Raw genomic sequence first — 20,030 nt, forward strand, 5'->3', positions numbered from 1 at the left:
GTGGGTTTTGGGATTGCCTTTTTTGTTTTTTTCTGGTTGTTGATACTATGGTTGCTGATTTTGAAAGTCTAAGCCCAACAAAATTACAGAAAACTTGAAGTTTGTAGGACCTTTTAAAAGTTTTATGAGTACTTATAATAGGGGCAGTAAAAATTCTGAAGTAATAATTTTTAAATTCACATTGGGTTTTAGTTTAAGAGGACTTTTCACGCCATGTATTGCTGGAAGAACTGTCATCCTCATTTAATCTGCAGCATGTGTGCTGTTCAGGTAGAAGCTCAGTTGAGCTGTGCTGTTCCAAATGCTTCAAAGTATGTGAGAAAGCATTCTACCCTGTACTTTCTCTCATAAAATTATAGTATTTTATTTTTTCCATTTATCCAATTATGATTATACAAACAATGATTGCATGATTTTTCTTTTGTGTTGTTTTTTGCTTCTCTGCATTTAGAATTGCTGAACATGAATTATTGCCTTTCCCCCATAAGTGTACTATTACATATGTGTTAGACATTTCATAGAATGTCTCTGTAGAAAATAAAATCTTCAGCTTTGGGCTCAACTCCTTTGAATAGGACTTGTTTTTCATCACGTGTAACATGAAAAATTGCTGTTATCACTTACTTTGCCTCTTGGAGGAACTGTGTTCTTGAGTAGTCTTGGAAACTTATTAGCTCTTCGTTTTACTTATGAATTGATAAAAACTAATTTATGCAAATTAATTGGAAGCGAATTTCTTTGGTTTAAGAACTTATTTCAAAGTATTTCAAACACTTTTGCTTCATTCTACAGGATGGATTTTTACTTCTTATACTTAGAGCTTATGTGCAGAGCAGTCCATTAATATTTTTTAAGTATGTTTTTCTGTAATAAGTCATTCATCATTCTTGCAAGACTACAGTTTGTTTCACCCTGTGCTGTGGAACCAAACTGCAGTCAGTTGTAACAATAAGACCTAAAATTGGAAAAGAAAATATTTACTTTGTATGAGCTAATGAAAGTAGATTTCTGTTGTTTAGCTGCCATGGTAAAAGTGATCAATAGAGGCTTCGTCAACACAAGTGTGTAAAGTGGTGATTATTTATCACTCTTGTACTAAGAAACACCTCTGTGGGGGAAAAGTATTCTTACATTGTATAATATCTCTGCTTTTATGATACTCTGGGTATATCGAGACACGTGGTTATAAAGTGCTCAGTAAGCCTGAAAGACATGTTTGGCCTGATGTAACTGCTCTGCTTGTATTTCAGGGAAATTTATCGATTCATTGCATGTTTACTGGCAATCAGCAGTGGTTGGTAAGCAATCATTTGATGTTTGTTTTTAATCATAACAGGAATTTCCATTTTTTACCCTGACGACCTTTCCACCAGGCTTTCTTGTCCACGTTGGTGGCGTTGTCAGTGCACGGTCTGTGAAGCTCCTGGATCGCATCCACAATCCTGGTATGTTGACACAGGAATGACCTCCTTGCACAGGGCCTGTCGTAGTGATCTCCTGCTCCTAACCTTTGTAACATGTCAGCATTTGGATAGATACAAATCTATTCTAACAATATATATTAAAAGCAATACTTTTCAGACAGTCGTTTAAGCTGGAAAGATGAGTTACTCAGAGGGTGTGTTTTTAGTGGGAAACGTTTCAGCAAGTTAAAGAATATTATAATAAAGTACTTGGAATCAGTGACTTTGCACTGAAAATTGTGTCTGAATTATTGAGGGCTTAATTAATTTTTTTTTACCACTTCATAGAATTTAAACTCAATGCAAATTTTTCATTCAAACACAAATATGATGAAATGCTTGATCTTAACTATTAATGTTTTCTAATTTTCAGCTCCTTGATATCCTTAAGGACTAATGGCTACAATTTACCTCAATACCTAGTTTTTAACCTCTTTTGATAAAACCTTGACAGCTTAGTTCTGTTCTTAAGAGCCCTGTACTGAACAGTACTTTAAGATTTTTATTTAATATTTACCTGGAAATCCCAGTACTAGAATGTGTATTTGGCATGTTCTAGTTCTAATGTTAGAATTAAAAGACTTTTGACTCTGAAGACTTTGTTGGTTTAGTCACTCAGACAAGATGATGAGTACTCTGTAAAAAGCTGGAGTAGACAGTGCACTTCAAAATGCAGAGGAGAGTGAAAATAGCACCTACAGTGGTTTTGCATGCACTGGTCAGAAGTAATAAAACAAAGTTTGTGCAAATGCATCTTTAAAAGCAATTACAAAAAATAATCTTCTTTTCTTTCTTCTTCCCGTGGCCCAAGGCAAGCAATTCTCCAAGCAAGTAGATTGTTGCTGATCTAAGGATTCAATAAACTGGCAACATGAAATAAAATACAGGACTTGATTTGAATTAAACACCCTTACTGTAAGGGATTTTTTAAAGCATGTGACTACACAGTATTGTTCCTTTTTTCCTATTTGTAAGATCTATTTATACAGTGAAGATGAAAAAAAAAAGTCAAAGTATAATTTAAATGTGAGCCTTCCCTTTCTTTGCCACAAAGTTATTTTAGGCTACTGTATTTTCAACGGATTTCTGATGCAGATCTCTTACATGCAAAATTTACCCTGTGATAAATTTATTTAAGACAAAATGGAAAAAAAAAATCAGTTTTACTCAGAAGTTTTAAAAAGTAACCTCTTGCATTATGGACTCCCTTATTTTTGCCAACTGACTGAAAGCAGGATAAGAAATAAGACAGAGATGCATGTTTGCACAGCTGCAGTTGTTTTTGTGGGACTTGAAAATTACTCCTGACAAGTGAATGTAAAATGTGTGATGCTTGGAACTCCGTGTATTGCAAAAGGGGGAATGAAGGCACATGACTATGAGAGGGAAGGTGAGGTAAAAAACAGAATCTGGTTATAGTTATGATTATGAAGCATTTGAGTCAAATAAGTCTATGAAGTATTAAAGGAAGAAAATAACCTGGCAGATGAATAAATCAGGAAAATGCAGAAGAGGAAAGAATGTTTGAAGGTGGATTGAGAACTTACAATAAGACAATAATTGCTATACACTGTACCCTTTGGTCATCCTAGTGCTAGATTGCTATAGCATGCTCCTTTTTTTCCCTTTCTCTTTCAGCCTCTTATTAACTCTGCTGTCTGTGTCTTTCCAGTTCCTGTGGATTGGTGTTGTCAATTGTGTTCTTGTTGGTAGTTTTTTTTCACTATTCTGCTCCTATAACTGATCTACTAATTTGCTGTTTTGAACTCAGCCTTTGTCGGAATTATGGGTAACACAAGATCATACAAACTGCTAGACTGGAATAGTTTCAATTCAGGTATTTTACTAGTCATTCAGTACTACATATGCTGACAGAAATTATGGCAGCTCAGTGAAGTTCTTAGAAATGCTGTAGAATATTTAGGTTAATGCTTCAAATTTAAATCTGTTTAATCATCAAATGCCTAAATGTCATGTTTTAATGTTGTTAAAGACTCTCTTTGAAATTACAAACCATTGTTTTAGTATAAACTGGTATTGCTAAGAATAATTTAATATCGATCTGGAAAGCTGAATGTTCAGATACTTATTCTGTACTAGCTTTCAGCTCAGCATCCATGAAGGAAGTAATTCAGGGAAAGAGAATGGATTCTTACTTATACAGTTGGGATCATGTGAGGTGTGGATTTTTTTTTGCTTTGGTTTAGTTTTTTGTTTGGTTGGGTTTGGTTTTTTTTTTATTTAATTTTTTTTTGTTGTTTATTGGTTTGATTTGGGGGAGTCCCTGGGTTAGTTTTGTTTTGTTTTGCATGAGCTTGCACGTTCTTTAACAATGGCTGTACTTCTGTTATTTCAGGAAATTGATTAATGTGTTTGTTTTAAAAAAATAGATGTAAAAATTGCCCAAAAGAATGAAAAATAGAGAACTATCTGTTTAAAGAGAAGGGTACCATGTAGTCCAGGATTTGTTGGTTCATAAATCTTGTATTGTAAAATGCAATCAGCTTGCAGGAATTACAACATAATTATTTGAACTTTTAAATCACTCCAATACCTAACTTGGAAAAAGCCCCTGTATTCTATTTTTTACGCAATTTTAGAGATCAAAATATATAACTTCTTTAAACAGCTGCAGAAAGTATAGAGGGGTTGATGATGCAGTTTATATGAAACCTGGCGTGTTAGAAATAAAGACTGGGAGAAATAAAGACTTTTTCCCTTCACCCCCTTCCTTTGGAAAGGTGACATGCTTTGGAAGGCAGGCAGGCATAACTTCTCTACACATAACATCCAAGCCAGCAGACCTTGCCAAACTTTGATGTTTTTTAAAGCTGGCACAATAAAAAAGTACAAAGCTGACCTCTGAGGGTTTGTTTCCCCTGGAAACAAACTTTCCTTCTTGGTGCTTCAGTGTTGTAATGCAGCTCTGGGTCATGCTCTAAAGTTCAGCTTAAGTTATCTTCTATACATTTTCCATGTTACAAGTAGTTCAATAATAGGTAGAACCTAAAACTGTTGGCTCATTTTTGTGTCCCTGTCCCTTGCTACAAAGAGCATTCTGTGATATTATAATTATGAGCTTTTCTGGTTTTGTTGGTTTTCTTTGCTTGTTCTAAAGTGATAATCTTTTATAATTAAATTTCAGTATGAAAAGAATATTATAAAATTCTCAGATCTATTACTGGTGTAGCATAGTCTGATCCAAGGTGTTAAAAATGGGTCAGAATTTTTCATCTTGTATGCTACCTTGAAAAGTTTGAATTAATTATTGCTTCTACCAGACCATGTTTAGCAGGATGTTACCATAGAAGAATTATATTAGAATAATGGAGTAATTTAGTTATGTACAGACACGAAACATGCCTTGAGCTGGGGTAGAAAGTGATCCATAATGTAAGCCTGGGAAGCAAAGTGAAAGTCATGAATTTGTTTCTTGACAGAATATCCAAAACTGTAGTCTAATTTTTTTAGAAATTGCAGGAAAAAGAAGACATATATATATATATGCATGTATTCATGCATTTTATACCCAGAGGTGCTTGTTACCTAAAAATATTGGAGTAGAGAGGTCTAAACCAAACAGTCATTGTATTGTTAATGCCTTACTGAGAACTGTCTGAGACACTGAGAACAGTGTTTCTGTTGCCTGACCTGTGTCAGTAGGTCTGCAGTAAGAGCTGATTAATCCTACTGATTAGGGACTGAGCAGGTTACACCCATATTCCTGGAATTCTGTTTCTGTTGCAGTGCTCAATGTGCTGCAGGACAGAAAAGAAAGGAGGAAGAGAGTAAATCAGTCCCTGATATGTGATAATAGAAATGCAGATTGCATCCAAGTTCGCTCTGTCCTAGACTGGAATAATGAATATGCTGTGCAGATCTGTCACTGAGAAACCAAAGCAGAACATTTCTATTCATCTCCACCTTCTAGAGCTTTATTGCTAACTCTGTCATTATTGGCTAATTCTTGGCCTAAAGGAGAGCAGGGATTTATACAGCTTAGGGAAAACAGTGCTACATCTTTATATTACATGTAAGCAAGAATGTAATCACAACCATAAGTGGGCTAAAATTATTTTCCTTTCTGAAAATGTTCAGGCTTCATTTCAGCTTGCTTAGTAACCTGTGTAGCATAGAAGGATTTTTTTTTTTTTTTTTTTAGTTTTTTTTTGCAAATGGCAAGGAGATTGGTTTAATTTTGTGTAAGATAAAACAGGAACATCTGAAAAGTTGGAGGTTTGAAGGTGCTTGAAAATCAGACATGGAAGTAAAAACTGACTATTTCATTAATGGAAAAGAAGCTGCTTAAACATCTGGGAATTGCATATAGTTTGACAGAATTGGCTAAAAGTTTGTAAAATACAAAAAGGGCACATAATACAGTGGAAGATAGACACTGGTGCTGTCTCTGAAAAAGAATGTTAAGGATATACTATAAATATAAAACTGTTGAAGGAATCCTGGATCCTGAAGACTGGATCTTTGTTAAAAGTTTGCTCTGAGATTAAATGCAGAGCAGAAAGTTTCCTTAGGCAGTGCAAGAGCTTGTTGAATAGAGGCTGCTTTTCCATATGGCTGTTTGATAGCACCAACATATACAGTACTCTCACACAGTTAAATTTTAAACTCATCTAGGAAGCTGCTCCAGCAGTGCTTCTTCAGCTCCAGTAGTCAGAAACATGGAAGGATAAAAGATTGTTAATAAAATTCCTAAGCATCTCCTGAGCTCCTTGCCTGATATCCAGTCTCGCTACTGGAGTGTGAAATTCTCCGGAGCTTGTTTTGTGTGTGAGGAAATGCAAGAGGAAAGCTTGGATACGCTTTGGTTCTGTAACTGAATGTTTTTCTTTCACAGAAACACAAACATCAGTGAATGCACAGATTATGTTTTGTGCTTCTGTCTGGGGTGTGTGGCCGATTTGTAAGAACACAGTGGAAAATGTCAGAATGTTGATGTGTCTGATGTGGGTATCCTTCAGAACTAGTAGGAAAACCCCAACATTTTAAGCTTGACCTCTTGCCTTTTCTTGGAGAATTTCTAGGTTGACTTTTTGTCCATCAGTGTGTGTTGATATGATAATGGGAAGTTAAAGCAGTTGTCAGAGGCTTTTTCTGAGCAGAGTGAGGGGTTTTTCAGTAATAATTTACTCTAGTTTTCTGCAACCTTTCCAGAGGAGTGAATATTTCTAAGTAATTTTTATGATTAATGTGTATGGTGTTTGAATATTCTTTCTTAAAGCAGATACACCCTTGTATGTCAATGAAATAATTTTCTTTGGAACTGTGCATTAATTTTTTTGGTAGATATTTATATAACTGAACAAAGGGTGATCACTGTCAGTGAGCATAGAATAATATTCACATGTTCTGTTAGAAATTTATAAATTATAAACTTGGCATTTAAAATCTTCGTTCAGAATTCTTTACCTAAGTATAACTAATATTATTTAATCTGTTCATATTGATTTAAAACTCTCTCTGAAATCTGGCTAATGGTGTGAAAGCCAACCCAGACTGTTCCTTGCACAAATGCTCAAAAAAAGCTGTTGCTTATTGCACAACTACAGTTTGTCTTTGAATTGACAGTAATGAGAGGGAATCTTGGTCTTGCAGAAAATTGTTATTCTTGCACATAACTCTTCCTAATTTTAAAATATGGGTCTTGATTAAAACTATTATCATGATACCATTTCCTTCATGGATTGCAATGAGTTTTTTCCAGTCTTGTGATGTTTCATCGTGTGGTTGCAAACGTACAGTTGTAGAACTACTTGCCTCGCTCAAAATAAATTATTCTTGGAAGAAAACCAGGATGATTCTGGTTGCAAGGGCACCTTCCCAACTGCTACATAATTACAGGTAAACTTGTCCTTGTAAAATGCCTACGGACAGTATTGTAGGAAAATATGTAGACAGATAACACAAGTTCTAGCTGACTGTAATAGGATTATAGAAGTAACTGATGAGTGTTAATGGATGAGGTCATGCTCTGAGCTGAATTAGGCACGAGATTTTCTTTCTAAATGCACAGACTGAAGTTCTTCAATATGTCATGATTCTTATAAAGAAATACCATAGTTGTGGCTTGGTTTTTGTTTCCTGGTTCAGTTTGTACTTTAGATTTTGTTAGACAGTGCAATTTGTCTTTGACCTTTTGCACTAATATTTTGACTGGTTTTTGTTAAGTTGTGAGGTTTTGGTCTCTCTCAAAGCAGTCTCATTGAGGTCTTGAACTTGCTCCAAAAAGCACTTCTTGGATTCAGAAGTTCTGACTAGTTTGTCTTAAAATAAATAGTTGTGAGTGTATAGGAATAATGAATACAGAGATACTGCATTCACAAGGAATCTAAACAAGGAATAGGAAATTCAGAGGCAGTATCATTTTGTGCCAAATAAGGCCATCCCATTTCTGCAGTTATAAAATAGATTAAATGTGTTTTAGAAAGACCTGTCTTATTACAGTGTAGTGTGCCCAGCTTTGGGTAATAGGCCCTTTGCTGTGACAATTTGAAGCTGTCCTTTGAAGATTGCTCATGTTTTAAAATAGGTTTTATTTATTGTGCCAAGATGACAAAAGAACAGAGACACAAAATATAATAAGTAGTTACTTTATTACCTAGTGAGGACTTCACCATTCTGGGATGAATGGCTGATCAAAATAATAACTGTAAGCTGGACTGACAAAAGTACATATTTAGGCCTGGAACTGGTTTTCCAGAGGCAAATTTGTTTCCTATATTTTGTTAGTTCTGGGCAGTAGTTTGAGCTTTTATAACTCTAAGGGAGCACGATGATGTTGAGAATATAAAGTTATTCAGGAATATATGGTTGAGAGATTTAGCTGGTTGGAATTTAAGACAGGATTTCAAAAGCCAAATCTTGAAGTAGGATTTTTATAATTCCCGTTTAGGAGCGAGATAGGTAAAAACATGTCCTGATCCATGTTAAAACTCCCTAATGGAAGTATAATTCCATATGTTTCTGAGTTACATACATTCACCCATATAAGAGATACAGAAGCTATAGAGATTCTGTTAATTCTGTTTCATACTTAGAGTATCTTTTTATTTTTTTCTTTTGCAAGAAAATCCAGAGTACTCCCCAGCCTCCTAGCAGTGATGTAGGTGTTTTCATGGAATTCAGAATATAAGAAAAGAATTCAGGAGTTTTGATGGGAATGTTCTAAGAGGAACACCTCACTGCTTGTCTTGGGGTATATCTTGGAATTAAAGCTGACACTCCTCAATAGTGAGCTACCACTAACTAAAAGAAATGATGAATGGAATTTCCTGTATGGTTTCTGCCATGTACTCTTGGAGTCTTCTGGTGATCATGTAGTGATTTGGCCTGACTGACCCAATAGAAACTGCCCTGCAAATGAATGGGTTTGTGTTTAATCAACCAGATAAAATACCTCAAATCTCTGTAAACAAACAAAATCTGGGTACAGTTTTAATCCTAAATATTCTTTAAAATTGTTTCCTGGCTGATTGAATAATTTATTCAACTGAAAGAAAGTGAACAAACTTAAACTTGCTTTTTATTTGTTTATTCAGCAGTTTGGGCTTGAGAAATGAGATCCATGCTCTCTGACTTCATCTGGCAGAAAAGCACAATATTGTTCTGCAGGCTGGATGTTTTATTTGTAGTTTAAACTTTGTAGGAGAAAGTGTACTTGTTCTCTTTGGTGGTGTTGGCTGCTGGTTTAGTTTTCATTTGATATATCCCAGTAATCTACTTCCTTTGCTTTCTGTATCATAAACTAAGTTTTCATTTTCACATCTTAAAGATGAATGTAGGGAGTAATATTTTTGTAATTTTTTTAAACAAGGCTGTAGTGACTTGGAAATTTTTTTTTAAGTTTTAGGTTAATGTGTTGTAGTTTTAGTTATTTGCTACACAAGTTTTGTGTTTAAACTTTGCAGACAAGAGAATTTGTCTTTTCATACACTTGTTTAATTGTTAAATATTTTAGAAAGTTGATAATGTCAATGTTTATGGGATAACCAGAAAGGATTAAAGAGAACTTCAAGTTCCAGGGAAGGGTGCTTGTAAACCTAACAAAGGTGACAAACCAGCCAAACCAAACCAAAAATCTCCCACTTTATGTATAAGCTGATTAGTAGGTTTGAATTGAGAAGATACAAAAATGAGTGGATATGGCAGGTGTGGATAATGGCTTTGCCTAGTGACTCAAAGATTGAATTTGAAATAATATTATTTGTGTCTCCATTACCATTTTTGGGACAACAGAACAATGAGTCATTTATGGACTGTGAAAACTTTCGTAGTATGATTGTGCTCCTTGTTTCAGAATGTTACATTATAAATGTAAATATTTGCTAAATGATATAATGTATAATAGGTTGAAATGAATCATACAGTTCCTGCTTTGGAGTAATTGCCTCAGGATGTCTAGGAATTCAGCTTTAATGCAGGAACTCTTGAGGATGAACTGTGTAATCAAGAGTCCATTCTTAATTTTTATTCAGTTTTTAAAAACCTATATGGACCTAGCTTAATGCAGATTCTAACTAAATCTTGAAAGAAGTGAGCCTCTAGCAAATAACTTGGGAAAGGTGTTGCTTTTTATGAGTCAGAAAGTATTGATAGTGTCTAGGATGATCTCCAGGTGAAAGATTTGGACAGGATGTTGGCCTGTTGACAGTACAACTCATGGAAGTCAGCCTCATATTTTGAAGGAGATAAGTGACTTGGTGGTGGATAGGGCTGACTCAAGGAACATTTAGGGCACAAGCTAAATACAGTGCTGTTTGTGTCTCCTAAAGCTGCCGCATAAAATGAGCTTGGGAAGTTTCAGTTGGAGGAGGTTTGAGTTGGCACGATTTTTATAGAACATGGTACTGTTAACAACATTGTTTCTCAAGTCCTCAACTCTGGAAACAGTGTGCTTTGCTTCCACTGGGTTATAAATATCATGCCAATTTTGAAATGTTAGTAAAACCAGGTTGAATATTCAGTCTTTGGTTTCCAACAAAAGGCGCATAATAGCAGTGTAACTTCTTGCAAACTTTTCTGCTTCAAGTTGTAGATAAACCTTGCTATAAACTACTTGGTAGATTTGCTAGACAAGCTTGTGACTGAGTGCTCTGTATGCTTGCCTTTTTGCTTCCACCTAGAATCCAGGGCCATTACTTTCTGTAACCATTTCAGTGAGCTGCCATAGTTTTCAGTCTGTACTGTCACCTGATCCAAGCATGCGCCAAAATACCCACCGTTTCTGGCTACTGTCTGCTGAATCTGCTTTGCAAACCCTTAGTTCTTTAAGCTTTTTGCTTAGCAAAAAAACAACAGGCACTCTTACAGAGTGTACTGGACACATGCCATCCTGCTTCCCTAACTCCTCTAATTGTTTATGTAAATCCTTAGCTTTACTAAACTTGTAAATGCTACGACAGCATCCCCATGTGAAATTGTGTGGCTCATGTGTCAAAAAAGGCTGCTTGTGAAAATATTTGTCAGAAGAATATGAATGCTACACATTGCACTGCATTCAGTGTTTTGTATCAACTTATGATTGCAATGTCATGGTGTTTGGTTTTGATTGTAGACAATAATTTTGTGTTTTAATACGAAAAGGTAAGTTCATGTAAACTGTGAATGTACGGTATTTATATATAAACAGAATGATTTGTATTTTTGGCCTCTTTCTGGAAGAAAAAAAATACTTAAATGTGATATGCAGAGGTCCAAGTCTTCTTTACTAACACTTGTTTATGCATGACTCTTAGAGAAATATTTGATCTTGTGCAGTAATAAATTGCTGGATTTTTTTGAATATATTGAGCCTGATCCTTTTTACACTGAACACAATGGCTGGAAAATTGTTCTTATCTATAATAAGATTGAAAACTCTCCGTTATATTACTATAGTTAATAGTTTTGTACTACTGATGTTGAAGAGATTCTCAGAATAAGGAGTTAAATGTTGCATTTGCAAGATGTAGTGTTGAGCAACTTCACAACAGTATGTGTTTTCCATTATTTTAAGGCTTTCTGGTAGGTAAGTTAGGTGAGAAAATTAGTAACTTGTTCCTAAACTTAATAATTTAAGCTATAAATTTTTGTGTAGGAAAGCTAAATGTTTGCATAGGGTTTGGGACCCGTCACTATTTCTATCTTTTCTGTTCCCCTCAAGCACACCTGTTTCCTTTCAACATTTCATTCCATTTCAGTTTTCACTGTGACTACGTCACACCTTTTCAATATGTCATATTCTTGTCTGTAATCTTATCTTTATTTCACAGCACTTTCTCTGTTCATCCTCAGTCACTTCACCTGTTGCTCACTCTCATCATGACTTCACATTTTCTTGCACTCTTTGTCATAGAAAGGTCATTGGTGACAAGTAGGAGCAGTTTTTTGCCACGTGGTACCTAAAGGTGTAAAAAGTTATGAATTAGAAAATTGGCTTTTTTTTTTTTTTTTGGTCTAGAAAAAGGTTACTTCTCCTTTGCAGGTGTTTTTCTGTGAAGTAGAAAAATTGGTGTGACTGTTGAGTCAGTGTTTATAACCAGCTGCCTGTACTCAAGTCTCATTGAGCAAGAATTGTTCTGCATGGTCGGAGAACCACTTTTCTTACTACTTACACTTTTATGTTATAGAGAGAAACATGTTGCTTATCAAAGCAATATTCCAGTCTATGACTGGAAGGGGAAGGAGGAATTGCTCCATTCTGCCAAAAAGAGTTAGAGATAACATTTGCAGAATGTACTTTTGGTCTTATATCTTCCATACAGCTCTGCTTTTTGTCAGATGCAGCTTTTGTCTTACAATCCATTTCCAAAGTTGCTCCATTCAACCAACCCTACTGCTGCTACCTGGTGGCAGCAGGAACAGCCTCTGTCCAGAGATGCACACACTAAAGAGAAGATATTTTGCTTCCTACTTGGGGTACCACAAATGGTTCTCAGAACTGAGCTTGGGAGCTCCAATCCTGTGATGTGATGGATTATTTCTGTGTGATTCTCAGTTTTGGAAGCTCAAGTGTGAGCCCTTGCCAACAGGTGGTTGAGCCATCTAAGTCAGGATTACTGAGTATCATCTCCAGCATTTGATATTCCCAGTCAGTGAAAGGGTTTAAATAGTGATTTCACACTGAGAGTGTGAAGTGCAGCATCTCGAGATTCTACCAGTAATGCACTGAAACCTGCTGAAGTGAACTCTGATATAATGAAACATATCAGTTCATGGAAACCCTTTGGTTTGTGTCTTAATGTGTATATTTTTGTCAATTGCAGAGAACATTCCTAAGAACTCACTGTAGGGTTTTTTTCTGTTCAGCATTAATTTCTTAAAGCAAAGGTTGGATAAACTTCAGTCTGGGCACCCAGGCTGCTGTTAGTCAGTGCAATGCTGTGAGTTACACAACATTGATATCTAAAGTTATGCGTAGTTGAATGTAAATACATACCTCTGTGCTCTTCCTTTTAATTAGTTTATTTTAGAAAGATGAAAACCTAGTTCTAAATGCAAATTGAGGCAAATTCACGAATGAGTACATCTCGCCGTGCAATGTTTTTGTTTCAGTAAATTTCAAGTTATGTGTATATCTACATCTTTCATTTTTGTTTGTCATGTTGTCAGAGAACCTAGTGTATGATATGGGGTTATCATACACGATAAATATTCCTGATAGTACAAAATTGGTTCCAAATAAATCCCAGGTTTTGACCTTGATATGGTAAATTATGATTCAGCAAGGAGATATCAATGACTGGAAGTTTGTATCTGTGCAAAGTTCAGTTGGTTTCAGGGAAATTGTATAGGAATCTCTCTACTCAGAACCCTTGGTAGCAACTGAGTGCCTGTTGTTTGTTACTGGTTTTCCCCTTATGTATCCAATTTAAATAGTTTTCAACTAAATTCGTTGGTACAGGTAAGCAATTTTGATAGAAGAAACAGCTGACAAACTGTAATTGTAAATGTAAATATTTGTTGACTTCATACGTAAAAAAACTTGTGATACAAGAGCTTTAGTTCTAGGAACTAATTGCTGAGCAGTTAAAGTAAATGGATTGCATGAACTTATTCTAGCAGCACTCTTTAAAAATATTTCTAATGTAGTGCTCAAGAAAAGCAGACAGGATCCATTTAGCATGTAACCTCCAGGACAATAAAGGTAATTAGAATCCATTGTCAGGGACAGGGAAAGGTGAATTTACCAGGATACTGAAGCAAAAAAAGCACCAACAAGTACATAGTCAGCATATATCTTGTACTACTTAATGTTGTAAATATACATTAGTTTCAAATCCCTATTTCTTCTCAAAGTTAGAAGTGCCACAGAACTGTCTGTTTGATTAGTGATGCAGTCTTAACAAATTATTTTAAAAATCTCGTTAATAGAGAGAGAACTACTTGAAATGGGAAAACCTATTGAGGTTGTTTCAAAGACATCAAGTGTATAGCCAAATAAAATATTACTTTACTATTACAAATACTGTTTCATTACTGTTAGTAGTTTTTCAGTATGACAGAGTATCTGTGATGCTTTGTTGCAAGTTACCTCTTGTTGGAAGCTGACAGTGTGGTCTTCAAGTAGGCAGAGATTGGAACAGTATCTACGTTATTTTGGTGTTATCCATCTTGTCAGAACCTGTTCACATAGAGGATAAACAAGGAAATTAATGAAAAAGTCCCATTAATGTTTGCTTGAAGTGTGATAGCTAGGAAATAAAAAGTGGCCAGGTACAACAAAACACTTGAATATGAAAAATCTGACTTTTCAGATTAATTGCATGAAACTTTATGTTGACATTGTGCAGAATAGTGAACTGATTTATACTTTGTCTTTCAGATGAACCAGAGACACGAGATGCATGGTGGGCAGAAATCAGACAAGAAATAAAATCCCATGCCAAGGCATTGGGTTGTCATGCTGTAGTGGGCTACAGTGAATCAACTAGCATTTGGTAAATCATGATGATGATTTGATTTTCAAAATGCCACAGCAAATGTTATTGCATCTTTGGTGGATTAAAAATTAACTCTTTCTGCACAGTTGTTGGTACTGTCTAATATACCTACTGTAATACTATACTATACCTGTTTAGTATACCTACTTCAGAGAGTTTAAGTGACTTTGAGATATCAGTATTAGATTTTTCTTTTTTTAAAACGTTTGATTTGAGTTTTTATTGGGTCTTAAGTTTTTTTTCCTTATAAATGTTACTTTTTTTTTTTAATAAATCCTACATATTTGCTTTTGTAGTAACAATATTAATTTATCTACAAAGTTTTCTAAACCTAATCTGCCTAAATAATTAAGACTCTTCCCAAAAGTATACATAGTGAAGTTTCATTATTGGGTAACAACTGGCAGACCAGTACTTGAATGGCAAACTTCAAATCTGAAAGCATTTTTTACTAGGAATGCATCAATTGTAAGTTAAAGGAGAATATGCTGCCTGATAGATGTAGACTACTTCAGGTGTAAATATTCTGTATTTCTTTCTGGAAAATGTGTGTCATTATTTTTGTCTTTCAGACCTACAGTAGTGTTTAACATACTAAACTGCAGCTCTGCAGTAGTCTTTGTGAGGTTGAATTCCAAAACTCCATTGTCTTACTGTGTTTCCTTTGGCTAAGAAAAATTCCAATCTTATGTATTTTAATGGCTTAATAACAAACTTTGTGAGAGGCTTGGAATTTGGGAGAAGTAACTTGGAATTTATCTAACCAATTGTCCTTCTCTCTGACCCATAGAGACATTAGAAAGTGTCTCTTTCTGGCTCTGGAAAGTAATCTGTGAAGAGCTGCCTGGGCAAGGATATCTGGTAGTATAAAACAAAAATACTCAGGTTCACTATTTGTTTTGAATTGCTTTATGAAAGGAACAAGCAAATTCAGACATCTGAATTTGTTTTCTGTCAAGCTGATTTTGCCTAAATACTTTAAAGTTAAAAACAGTGAAGATTTGTGTTTTTAAAGAGAGGAGTTGGAAAAAGAAGTTTCCTTTCACTTTGCAATTGAAAAGTTGAAGAAAGGAATACAGAGTTATACAGTGTTTTAGCGAGGGCACAGCATCTGTCTGAATTCCACATGAATTGCTTCACATTTGTTGCTCCTTCACATGTATTGCTTCACTGCAGGTAGAAAAAAAAACAACTACTGAATATATTCATCTTTCACAAAACTTGAAAGCAATTTTTGGAAGTCAATTGCATTTAGAGTAGAAAAAGAAAAGAACTTTACAGACAAGGCATGGTTTATATTCCTTATGTTGTCTCGTCTGGTTATGTCCTGTCTTGCTTGGTGTATTAAAGACCATATTTATCTCAAAATTACTCCATCACTGAGGGATGAACTTGCAAAACCCGAAAAGTTTATTCCTTTGGCTGTCAATCTCATTGTAAAAAGCTGCAGGGAAAGAATATACAGAGTGTAGGTAGGCAATCAGCTGTTGGGTTATTTCACACTTTCATTCTTCTTAAGGATTTTAGTGTGGTAGTATTTGGTTATTGATGAAATTATTAGAGTTCCCATGCTTACTTACCAGTTCAACTTTATTCCATGCTTAAAGCACAAGCCTCTGTATGTAAGTACTGGTCTGCCAGACGTGTGAAAAATTATTCTGGAAAGAGAAACAACAAATTAAAAAGGCACATGTATAATTCTAGGAAATGTGGGGAAACTTTTCTCCATATTCTTCTTTAATATAGTATTTTAAGTACTGAATATTACAGGTTTGTTTCTTATTTAACAATTTGAGAAATATTACAGGCTCTGTGATCTAACACTCTTAGATCTGAGTTCTGAGCTCTAACACTCCTAAATAATAAGTATTATCAGTTACTTTACATGCTTTATTTGCCATTATTCTAGTTGTTCATACTCAGTTTTTACTGTTTTGCTACTTCTTATCCTCCAAGAAACACCTTTGTCAGTGTTTTGTTGTAATTTCATTTTGAAAATTTAATGTTCATAAGATGATGAGGCTCTCAACTTCCATTTTACTTTGGTAAACAATTACACTTTGGGTTGGTTTTTTTTTGGTTTTTTTTTTTAGTGTTTCTTTGCTTTTGTTGTTTTGCAGTATTTCTCTGCATTGTTAACCACAGAACTGAAAACCATACTTAAACCTGGTTAGCCTTCCTGTTCTGTTCTGTTGTTTATAACATAGGTCAAAGCTCATTAGTCTTTCCGTTCAGTTCTTCTTATTCTTATTTATACAATGGTTTAAATACCAGAAGAGTTGATGAGATTGAATGGACAAAATTGCACAAATGTACAAAATTAATAGTAATATTGAATTCATGGAGTCTTTTGTACCAGCCTTTTAATCTAATAGTTCTAGATGAAAGCATCACTGAGTAGCAGGAATTCACTTTGTTGTCATTCTTTTCTCTTATAGTGAAGAGGTCTGTATTTTGTCCGCGTCTGGCACAGCAGCTGTACTGAACCCTAGGTTCCTTCAGGATGGCACCATGGAAGGCTGTTTGGAACAAAGGTTGTCATGGCAGCCTGGCTTCTTTTCCATAGGGTCAGAGAAGGGAGAGGTTGATTTTTTTCCTCAGAGCCAAGATAGTTCTTCTCTATTAGGGTAGGTTACAGTGTTACAGTGCAGGATGCGGGACCAACCACTTTACTGCTTTTCACTAACAACAACAACCACAGAAGTAATGGAACTCTGCACCAAATTAGATATTCTGTTTTTATTTCTAACAGTCTGAATAAGGTAACACATTTGACTACTAACACAGATCATAACTCAGTTTTTTTCTTTGCTGCTCTTCAGGTATCTTTCTCAACTTTATATCACACTATAAAAATGACAGATGTTTGATGGAATACATAAGCCAAAAGCAGCTCTAGCTGTAATATGTGTATATATACTCTATATATACTATTTAAGAGCTGCATGGGAGATAAAATAGCTTCCTTGTGAGACAAAGATGGTGCCAGATTATTACAAAATGTTTTATTTGAAGTTTGTGAACAAAATCATGAAGCTGAAGGACAAACATGAAGTTTCCATTTGTTTCTGCTTTTGCAAATAAAATTTGAAGAATGGGTATTGCCAAACAGTTATTTTGGATAAAAAAATAATTAAATTAACTAACTCATTTGGTAACTTATTATGTGTTCATCAGGATAGTGTTTAAATATTTCAAGGGATTATTTTGCCTATAAGCAAGGCTATTTATTACACTTTAGCATTCTCGTTACTTTTTCCATAATAAACCAGCCAATGTAGTATTATTTATTATTCTTTTACTTTTTTGGTCGTTATCTTCTAGTATAGATAGACTTTTAAAAATTGTAGCCTGAACAAAAATACTTGTCTTTGTAGTCACTATATGATGGAGAGAAAGAAGTGTCATGTTTATAATATAAAGGAAATTGTGCTTTTATCAAAATATGTGTTTTGGTGCTACTAAGAGTCTTGGCATAGACTAGAAATACCAAAGAAAGGTAAAACAACAGACAAAGCTAATGCTTGAGACAAAATATATTTGCCAAAGTCTTATGATAAATAATGTTCCAAATCTATCAGATTTGCTTAAGCACCTCTTCAAAATCACTGAGAATTGTTTATATGAAACAGAATAAATCTGCAGTGGTGCAGTTAGCCTGTGCTTTCCTTGGTCATATTTTTATAGTGGTCATTCCTGATATTGTTTGTGGGAGTGGGACTAAGTGTTTTAAGTGGATAAAAAGTTTTACCTAATACCTTATCTTAGGAAATGATCTTGCTCTTCTTCTTACAATGTTAATATATATTGTGTTGCTTCTCAGGATGGTTGGTTTGTTGTTTATATTCTACTCATTGAGTTTGTGTAGGTTTTTGGACACAGTCAATGTAAAAGAGACTTTTCATTGTGTTTGGTACAGCAAATTCATCATCCAGCTGTTGTACCATGGACTACATTTAGGAGTTATGCCTAAAGGCAGCTCAGTAATGTTTTAGGTTTATATAAATTGTGCTTTTTCTCAATCCCTGCATAACAAGTTTCAATGCAAGTTTTATTTATAGTGTTTTAGCTAGTACCAATTAAACTAATTGTGTTCTTCTAATTCATAAAATGTAATACTTATCACATTGGTATAATGGAGCAGAGTAGAGCTGCAGTGTATAATTTAAGTAGGTGTCTGTAGTGTTTATACACATGCACTTATTGATCATTGTTAAAAAGATGCAGATGTTTTAAGTATGTTCTCCATAATGTATTTTTAGGATTGAAGAAGCTTCACCACCAGGTTGTGGATTTTGCCATATACCATATGATGAATTGAACATGCCATTCCCTGCTCACCTCACTTACTGTTACAACTGCAGGAAGCAAAAAGTTCCTGATGTCCTTTTCACCACAATTGATCTTCCAGTAGAAGCAATAGTTATTGGGAAGGGATGTCTTATTCAAGCCAGGTATCTATCAAAATGCTTCCTTAGTAAAGTTTTGGAGATCCTTGAAATAATTCCTGTTGCTAAAATCCAGTATGTCATCAAACTTCATATTTTTGCGTTGAATTGCTAGGTATTAGGGAACAGGAGAAGGAAGAGGAGGACAGCCTACTCCTCCCTCCATGTTGTGTCACCTCTGTTGATGGACATCTGTGAACTTACCCATGTTGATAAACATTTGCTAAATGTTCTGCTTTTGTTTTTAATTGCCAGTGAGGGTTGTTACATTTTTTTCTGCCTGGATGTGAACTTTTTTCGTGCTTTCTCTTGCTGTTTGGGACTGCTAAAGTGGTTAGATACAGCTCTTCCACTGGAAACTTAATCATCATAGAATCATAGAATTGTTTGAGTTGGAAGGGGACCTTGAAGATCATTGAGTTCCAACTCCCTTGCTGTAGGCAGGTTCACCTGAATGAAGTGTTTCAGCCAGTTGTGTTAATTCCATGCTGATGTCCATAACTGAGCATCATCTCTGTGGAATTGTTGGCTATGTCCTGTTTTATGCTGTGGTCTTTGACTTTGGAAAAGGAAAAAAAGCGGGGAAAAAAGGAAGGGGCAGCTATGTACAATCTGTATGGGTGGCCAGCCACGTGGATAAATAACTGATTGGATGTTTGGGCTGAGAGAGTAGTGGTTTATGTTTTGTAACCTACCTGGGTGGCCATGACAAGTATAATAGAGTCTGTGGTGGGACCTGTCCTGTTGAACCTCTTCATGATGTGGAGGGGATGATGGACTGCATTTTCTTCAAGTTTGCCTGTTACACCACAGTGAGTGGAACCAGCCAATACGGTACCTGTTCATTTTTGTCCTCCTCTGAGAGCAGGACAGACACCAGAAAATGATAGAGCAAGTTTGGAGGGCCGGCAAGGGAGTATAGCAATTGCTATACGAGAGTATTGCTATACTCTTTCTTTTATTCTTTTAAGTACTTTCAGTCTATGCTGAGAAGCTGCAGGTGCTGGACTCGTTCAGTCTAGAGAGGGAAGGGATTTAGGGACACTTAATAACAGCCTGCCAGTATCTAGAAGCTGATTATAGGGCATGTGTAGCCAGAGTCTGCACAGTGGGAGAGTGAGGCCCAATTGAAGCAAGAGAGATTCAGAGTGCATGAGAAGCCACTTACCCACGAGGACAGT

The 20,030-nt window shown here is 35.3% G+C and overlaps 1 protein-coding gene across 13 annotated transcripts in view; it reads left to right on the plus strand.

The window, feature by feature from the left end:
* Window positions 1-20,030, plus strand: part of C2CD5 (C2 calcium dependent domain containing 5) — a 66,102-nt gene that overhangs the window by 24,279 nt on the left and 21,793 nt on the right. For 5 of the 13 annotated variants that reach the window (XM_027656436.1, XM_027656487.1, XM_027656459.1 and 2 more), the window contains 5 exons: window positions 1,337-1,445; window positions 3,235-3,300; window positions 14,284-14,398; window positions 16,840-17,028; window positions 18,664-18,855. In XM_027656436.1, the coding sequence (XP_027512237.1) occupies window positions 1,337-1,445; window positions 3,235-3,300; window positions 14,284-14,398; window positions 16,840-17,028; window positions 18,664-18,855 (671 nt within the window). The remainder of the gene's footprint in view (window positions 1-1,336; window positions 1,446-3,234; window positions 3,301-14,283; window positions 14,399-16,839; window positions 17,029-18,663; window positions 18,856-20,030) is intronic. The other 8 variants (XM_027656467.1, XM_027656509.1, XM_027656502.1 and 5 more) reach the window with 3 other exon arrangements.

Source organism: Corapipo altera, unplaced genomic scaffold (genome assembly GCF_003945725.1).
Source record: "Corapipo altera isolate COAL_440 unplaced genomic scaffold, ASM394572v1 1, whole genome shotgun sequence".
Lineage (NCBI taxonomy): Eukaryota > Metazoa > Chordata > Aves > Passeriformes > Pipridae > Corapipo > Corapipo altera.